The sequence below is a fragment of the Pelobates fuscus genome, chromosome 11 (assembly GCF_036172605.1).
Source record: "Pelobates fuscus isolate aPelFus1 chromosome 11, aPelFus1.pri, whole genome shotgun sequence".
NCBI classification, from domain to species: domain Eukaryota; kingdom Metazoa; phylum Chordata; class Amphibia; order Anura; family Pelobatidae; genus Pelobates; species Pelobates fuscus.
This window is the reverse complement of record NC_086327.1, coordinates 115,211,850-115,220,699: the sequence shown is the minus strand read 5'-3', so window position 1 is coordinate 115,220,699 and position 8,850 is coordinate 115,211,850. Positions and strand designations below refer to the sequence as shown.

At 34.9% G+C, this 8,850-nt stretch overlaps 1 protein-coding gene across 1 annotated transcript; it reads left to right on the top strand.

The window, feature by feature from the left end:
• The first annotated feature begins 685 nt into the window (after positions 1-685).
• Positions 686-6,892, top strand: LOC134577133 (placenta-expressed transcript 1 protein-like). Its single transcript, XM_063435794.1, has 3 exons — positions 686-898; positions 3,184-3,376; positions 6,772-6,892. The coding sequence occupies exons 1-3, from the start codon at positions 727-729 to the stop codon at positions 6,875-6,877; spliced, it is 471 nt and encodes a 156-aa protein (XP_063291864.1). The 5' UTR covers positions 686-726; the 3' UTR covers positions 6,878-6,892.
• Positions 6,893-8,850: the final 1,958 nt, after the last annotated feature.

Below are 8,850 nucleotides of genomic sequence, written 5' to 3'. Positions count from 1 at the left end.
CTCTGTGACTGAAAACTGATGCCTGTGTGCCTGTGGCTTGGGAGGAAAGACACACAGGTGAAGATGCATTTTTTTTTTTTTAAGGAGGGTGGGGGGGGGGGGGGAGAGGGCGCCAAAATGCATCTTCACCTGTGTAACTAAAAATCCAAGCACCGGCCCTGACTGCTACATACATAAACTCTGAGGGAAAGATAGCCTGAGTCTTTGATCCTAGTTTTAGACTGGTTAGGTTACTGTTGTGCCTACCCTCTGCCAGTGGTACAGTGCCACATACAAAAAATGTGGAGTTATATAGATATGTCTTGCTTAGTAATAGTTGAATTGAACCTAGTTTTAGACTACTTGTTGGTTACTGGGAAGGAGCAGCATTTTTATCACAGCTACGTTAGAGTTAAATATGCGGTTTGTCCAGTCATACTTCTTTCAGAACTGAAATCTACAGAATGTTTGAAATGTGATGTAAAATAAGAACATTGTAAATTATTATTACATATATTTCCTCAATATCCTTAAGGCAAAAGTGAAGCAATGCCATCAGTAGCTACAATATTTTATTGTCAGATATAAGGAGGAAGGTATAAATGGCAGATAAAATTGACGAATAAAATCTATAGATTTTGAATATTTTGTCCTGCCCTTAAAAATATTTGCATTATCGATACTATATATAACATAGCATGTATATACAGAATGCATTATTGATTTTGTGCTGACATTACATTCACAATGGCTCTGATTGGAACTGCTGCACTTCTTGTTCTTGGTTTTATGATCAGTCCAGTCTACACACAGAATCTCACTACTCAGTGTGGGGACAATTATTCAAGTGCCATCTCTTCTACCAATTTCAGTTTGACTGTTTCATCTCAAAATCTTACTGCTAACTCTAACTACACAGGTGAGATACAGTTAATCTCCTTTACAAGTCTTTAAAAGTTTTCTATATACTGTATCTGTATTGATTAATTCTGAGAATATGAAAGAAATATTACTAAGTAGGTGCATTTAATTCAGTGCTGTCACTTGCTGTGTGTTTTAAGATGTATGAATCCAGAATTGAATCCAGAAGTTTTAAAATGTGATCACTTATATTTGCATCTAAGGTGATGATAATCATTTTAAGTACTTGTAATACATACTTGTGATAAGTAACAGAGCATTTTTATGTTTTATTTATTTATATAAATATAGTGATGATACGGCCCTGGCATATTCTTTCCACATAGCCTGTACCACTAAATTTCTCATCTAAACGGTAGGACTAGGAGTTGCTCCCAGTATTGCAAGATATTCTATCTAACTAAAAATTGCTAGCAATTCTCGTATGAGTGATTGCATTATAGCAGTCTTTAGATAGTTTCAGTAAATAAGGAGACAACCCCAGCTTACTCTTGTTGCAAACAACAGCAACTCAAAAGAACGCAGTCCCTGTTTATTGTATAAAGATCCAGTTTACATAGATCATTGTGTACAGTAAATAAACATTGCCCAAAATGTTTCACCAATAGGAATACAGAACAGGGCAAATAGAACACCCAGGAAATAACTGGCTACAAAGCGATTCATTACACTAGTTCTCCCACCCCTACCCCCAAATCACTGAGAATTTTAGGCTTTTGTGAAATAATGTTTAATTGTATTAAAAAGAAAATAAATGAGTGTGTGGTATAAAAAAAAGTATGTGATGAAGAAATGTAAAATGGGATCATAGAAAATAATGGTGGTAAAAACATTTTAACCATATTGCATTATGATTGTGTAGGTACTGGAGATAAACTTATCCACAGGCATACACTACCTTCCATCCTACTTAAAGGAAAAAATTACATTGCTCAATGGAACCCACTTGTATTCTATAATGCAATAGCCTTTATTCAAAGTATTGTGCACAAATTCGCTGGACCTTCTACTAAACACACTAGGTCTGGCAGATGGTTTCAGATTTTTTCATTAAAAAATATATGGGTAAAATATGGGACATGTGCTCATTCCCTTCTCTATTCAATGGAAGATTAATTAATAATATTTTTTCATATTAATAATATAATTTCTCAAATATTAAATTTTAGTGGTTAATCTGCTCAATTTTCCATGATTTTAGTCAGTTCAGTTCACTTTAAATTCTATGGCTAAAAGATTCTCCCCAGTCCCACATAATGCACCCACCTTTCACAAGCGAAAATAATAGCCTTAATACCTTAATGCCTTGATCTTGATTGCTTAATCTTTAGGCAGTCCCCATGCAGCCTTGAATCTATACTTTCCTGTCCACTTAATTGTGCAAAATGCCTTGCTCCTTGTCTCCAGAACTCATGAATAGAAATCATAAAAACGGATGTTACTAAAAATGAATTTCTCTCTTACAATTTCAATTAGGAAAAATCATTAATAGCCTAGTCTTCTAGCCTTAGACAATTCTGTAAATCTTGCTTCAACTTTTTGGGCTTGTAGATGATATGTTTCAGATGATTTTTTTTTTTTGCATAAACCTTTTGAATATTATCACTTTAAAATCACATATATAAAAAACAATCAAAAATATTAAAATATTACAATATTAGTATAGTTTTCAGAATATGACATCATTTAAAAAGTTTAACATTTTTTTTTCATAATTTGAAAATCTTATCCAAATAATTAAGTTCCAAACCAAATAATTTCAGATTAAAAACAAGGTTGCAAATTATTAGAATACTAAAATGTGCCATACATGTACCAGCCAACTATGACTTGCTAAAGTACTTGTCCCTACCATAGCTTTTAGAACTGGAGGCTAGTTGAAGTCCTAGATTTATTTGGATGCTGTTAATCCAGGCTTGGACACTAAGAGGATGGGAATGATTGGACATGGGTAATTGTTTAATTTATATGTAATGTTGTCCCTTTCCTAGTTGTCCCTTTCCTTAGTCCACCCATTGTACATTGCTGTGGAATTTGTTGGAGCTTAAAAGTAATAATAATAATAATAATAATAATAATAATAATAATAAATTATAGTTGTTTCCTAAATTATTTGTTAGTCAATGTGCACTAGTGTGATATCAATTTCTGCCTATTCATTCCAATACACATTTATTGTGTAAAGATGTTGCATGAACTACCATAATAAAGTACTCCATTACATTACTCACTGTAACTATAATGACATGTTTGACATGTTTGTTTATTTGTCTCAATTTACAGTGACAGTGAATGGACTCAATGATACAAAAACAGTTATCCTAAGGGCACAGTCAAATAATTCTACAGTGGGTACTTGGCAAAATGCTACTAATGTTGCTACCTGTATTCTTGGAATTGCTTTCAATGCAACCAACACAACAAACACTGCAAACTGGACAGCTCCGAGCTCTGTAAATTCTTCAGTTATACTAAGGTAAAATCATATTCTCAATACATCAGCCTTGGGTTTCATACAGAGCATATGAAGGTGTCATGGTGCATTAATGTACATGTCCCATAAATTGAAAATGGACAAATGTGCAAGCTGGCAAGGAGATCCATCTTTGAAGACCTAGCCCAGTGATGGCAAGCTAATGGCACACATGCCAGCATTAGTCCTTTGAATGAACAAATGTTATTCAGTAAGGCGATGTTCCAATTTATCACTGCAATTTGTGATAACAGTGCAAATCAAGAACTTTAGTATGTTGATATCAATGGGAGGATAAATGGTTAGATATCGAGGAGGGAGAGAATGAATATTTACATATAACAAATTACTGCTGGAGAGATTATAAAGGAGGAAGTTAAAAAGAGAGATGAAATGGCAGTGTGAAAAGAATTGTCAAAGAAGCTCAAATACACAGGATGAGCTTGTACAGAGAGCAGGAAATTATATGAGTTATGATGAGCTGATACACGGGGTACAGCAGTAGAGCATTGAATTAATTAAGACAAGAAGTGGTAATAGGTTTAATCTCTTTTAATACAATTTCCTTATTTCAGTTTCCTTTACCAATTACCAATTACCAATTATCATTTTCTATTTCTCCACACTCCTTTTTTACATTTCCCCTTTTACCAACATTCCTTCTTCTGCATCCTTTCCTTCCTTATAGTCTGAAATGCAGGAAATGAAAGAGAGGAAATACAAATCGGTGAAAAAAAAAGAACTTAAAGGGACACTTTAGACACCCTGATAATTTCATATCATTGCAGTGGTCTGCGTGCACTGTCCCTGTCCTCTTAGCCCTACAATCTAAAACATTGCAACTTCAGAGAAAGGCTTCCTCTTGTGGCTGTCTATGAGGCAGCCACAAGAGGTGCTTCCTGCAGTTTCACAGAGCTAAGCTCTGTGAATCAACTCTGGACATCCTCAGAATTTACATGAGGATGTTCAGCATCATCTAAATCCCCATTTGTAAACATTTAGTCAATGCTTTCCTAAGGGAAAGGCCAAATGTGCATGCGGCTCATGCCACCCATCCGCATAAGTTTTCCACCATTGGCTGACGTTGGAGGAGGAGACTACCAGCTCCTCCAGATAAGTATATTCCTAACATTATAGTGTTCCTTTAAATAAGAACAGTGAGCACTGTAAAAAAAAAAAAAATAAGAATGTTCTTATATAAAGAAAGAGTTAAAGTTTTTCAATGTAATTTTATTAGTCCCTATTCCTTTTATAATTACATTGTTGTATATGTATGCTGGATCTGTACAATGTCTTTTCAATCCATGTGATGTTTTGTGGTAACAATTTACCTATTCATCCATATATGTGGGGACCCAGGCTTCTGTTCCCATTTTTTAAATGTTGTCACCTTTTTTCACTAAACAATGTAAATTGACACACCACTACTGACACTTAGAAGTCAGGTTAAAGATCCATGATATTCACCATCACAAATGACAGTGTGGCTTCTTTGTGTAACTGAGCGGAGTCAGAGGATCTATTTCCATGGAGTAAGTTCAGAGAAAGCACTTTGCTATGGAAATAACAGGCATAAACCTGTCAATTCTAACTGCAGACAGTGACACGTTTTTAACACCTTAACGTTGAAATTGGTGACAAAGATAAAGGTTTGTCAGACCCTGGCTTGTAAATAGAGAGAGTGGGTCAACAATCTTAAGTAAAATAATTGTTCTGCTCTCTCCAGTATTTAAGGAAAATAAATGTTTTTTTTTTTTCTCTCTCTACTGCAAGGGCTCAGTGTAGAGAGGCTTAGTAATATTATTGCTGTTCTTGTTATTAAGAACCCAGGAGATGTCCTAGGGACTGGGCCCTTACTGTATTACACATAGACTGCTGAGATGCCCCCTCTCCTATACCTCTAAATAGTTACTGCAATCAAAATACTCCAGCCACCAACACTACAAATAATATGTACTACATTCCAAAGAACAAATATCTGCTCAAAGCTACTCTATGCGCAGAGCTTGACATGGTTATTCACTAAAGCATGATTTCATATCAAAATACCAACATGGAATTCACTTTGAAGTAAACAAGAGAAAGAATGAGTGTCCTCAAAAAATAACTTTTAATAGTAATTCTAAAATATAATCAAAATTTCCTAAATAGGAATAATATAGTGATAAACTAAGGTATATACATAGAGATTTTACACGAATATAATAATAAACCAAGACATATACATATTATAGTTAGTAACTTATTAGTAGTGATGTCCCGAACTGTTCGCCGAACTGTTCGCCAAACTGTTCGCCAGCGAACATAGCGTGTTCGCGGTGGGCGAACATATGCGATTTCCGGTCCGCCCCCTATTCGTCATCATTGTGTAAACTTTGATCCGGAACCTCACAGTCAGCAGACACATTTTTTTTTAACACTGCACCTTCTGTGATCTTAGTATAAACTTGTTACTGTACTGAGACACACTCTTTATCATCAGCACGAAGCGACAAGCCCCTGTGGATTGCAAAACTCCGTTTTGCATACAGTTATCAGGTGAAGGTTTCTGAAAACTTCTGAACAGAACCTTCCAACCATTATATACTCCAAACATTTTTTTTTTAACACTGCACCTTCTATTTTTTTTTCTACTGTATGTACTTCATTTATTAACCAGTTTATTATGTATATATACTTTAGTTATTTATTATTTTGTGTTACCAGTGACAACTACCAACCATTGTGATCTGCAAAAACGACTCTATGCAGATACCATTTGATAAGGCTTTCCTTATAGCCAGTGTCAACCACTAGTCACTGTGGTCTGCACAAATTGTGACTCTGCAGATACCATTTTATAAGACTTCCAAATACTTTGCCATGTACCCTACTTATCTGAGGCTTACAGGGCGTCTTCACATATTTTCCTACTAATAAGTTACTAACTATAATATGTATATACCTTGGTTTATTATTATATTCGTGTAAAATCTCTATGTATATACCTTAGTTTATCACTATATTATTCCTATTTAGGGAATTTTGATTATATTTTAGAATTACTATTAAAAGTTATTTCTTAAGGAAACTCATTCTTTCTCTTGTTTACTTCTCCAATCCTTGGGTTAACCCCAGTACGTGTGTTCCTCAGGCTTCCTCTTTCCTGTTTGTTTGTCCTTTTAATTCACTTTGAATTCTCCTAACTATACAGTTTAGAGAATAATGCTGTGATTGTTTAGGATTAGACTACAAACTTACAGTTAATGTGCATGCTGTTAAATGTTTAGTTTTTCCTTTCCTACTTGCATTTCAATAAGATACAATTGATAAAATTAAAACTATAGTAAAAATTTGCATCAGTGGAAAACAGCACATTGTTGCCTGTTTTTAACATCTGTAAATGTATTTTCTTTTAGCGTTTATATCCTAAATGGAACTGGGGCTATTACCAGTGTAGCTAATGCGACAATAATCTATGGTAAGTTAATGAAAAATAATGTGTGCTGCATAATATGTTCTTGAAATACAAACACATCTTTTTATAAAGGAGGCATAGATACAAGGCTGAGCAACATAATTTATAACTAAGCCCTCCCAACCTTTCACAGCCTCCCCACACACTCTGTCACCCCACACACCCTATCATAGCCCCCCCACACCCTGTCACCCCACACACCGTGTCGCAGCCCCCTATAACTTTTCACTCTCCAAACACTCTGTCACAGCCTCTCCACCTTGTTACAGGCCCCCACACACCCTATGAACCCCACGCACACACTGTCACCCCTCCACCCCTCTAAAGAACTTGTAATCCTTCTATAGCCACTCCGCCACACTCAAGCCCCTATTCCCCCATTACAGCCCTAGATGCAAACTTACAAGTATCCAACACCAGACATGTAATCCCACAAGCAGCATCCCCACAAACCTACACCATCCGAAACAACTTGTACACACATACCCTCTTCCACCCCTGTCTACTTATCTTCCAACTACCCACTTTCTCACATTTACCATTCAATTATAACCCAAACTAGTCATATAAATACATTCAATTGAATACTACAAACTTTGCCAACTCATTTGCTATATATATACACACACGCACACACACACACACACACACACACACACACACACACACACACACAGTTTGTAGTATTCAATTGAATGCATTTATATGACTAGTTTGGGTTATGATTGCATGGTAAATGTGAGAAAGTGGGTGGTTGGAAGATATATAGCATTGAGAATACTGGCCTTGGGGCAGCTATGCAGCAGGGAGGGTAAATATATAAATATATATATTATTTTTTTTGTGTGTGTATGCCTTAAATTCTTTCTTTGTGATAAGTAGCTACAATAGATAAAAAAGAGAACAATATGCAGGATTCAACTAAAGCAACAATAAATAAATAAATAAAAAACACAAAGTTTAGGGAAAATCTATAGGAAAGTCCAGCAAAGAGTGTGTAAACAAGTATGTACAATAAAACATTGAGATAAACAGTAAAATGTTTAGAATAAAGGGAAAGTATTGATCCACAGGACATCAAAGAAGCCAACTTGTTTTTTGGAGAGAGGAATTAGTATATATTTGGGAGCATTAGGATCAGAATTTCAAAGAATTTTAGCGACAAATGGGCATTATTCGAGTGATTGACATTGACGTGAGCTGATAAAACCTAAATATAAATAATAAAATAAAAATCCTGTATTAACAAATATACAATTAGAGAGAAATCTGTAAAAATGTCCTGCTGGCATGAATTTGTGTTTGTTCATTACTGTATATAGATAGAGCAGGAGTTGAATGAAAGAAAGATATTAGTCTTGGGGAGATTAGAGAAAGCACATTGAAAACTATGTGGAGACAAGAAGAAATGGGCTATGTTAGGAGATAAGAGGCACTAGAATATGGCTAGGAAATTAAATGTAACTCTTCAACAATTGTTAAACAGAGAGGCTTCTAAAAGTTAAAATATCCTTGTTAATATGTTGCTACATTTTTATATTTAAGTTAAACTCATGTGCGTTGTTTCTTTTATCTTACAGCTGTCCCCAAGAACTCCAGCGGTTTATCAACTCCACCATTCTCCGTGTTCATTGCTTTAATGCAAGCATTCACCCTGCTTGTGATCACAAAACGTCTAACGGCATAAAACAGAAATGCTGAAATTTGACTGTGTGCACCCAATAAAATAGACTGTTATACACATGTTAAAAAAATATATTCTAAGTTTGTCAGTAGGTCAAAAGTAATATATAAAAAAAAAATGTCTACATTTTACCAAAAAGCAAAGTAGAAAATTTTAAGTCTTCTAAAAAGTTTTACAAGATTGCGAATGTCAAGTGTTCTTTCATGAAGGTATGCACATTATAGATTGTATTAGTAAAATTCGAAGCAAATCTTCATATTTAAAAATATATGCTCATCTAGAGAAGCGTCTGTACATCTTTCCCTCTTCCTAACTGACAAATAATTGATTGTTAGT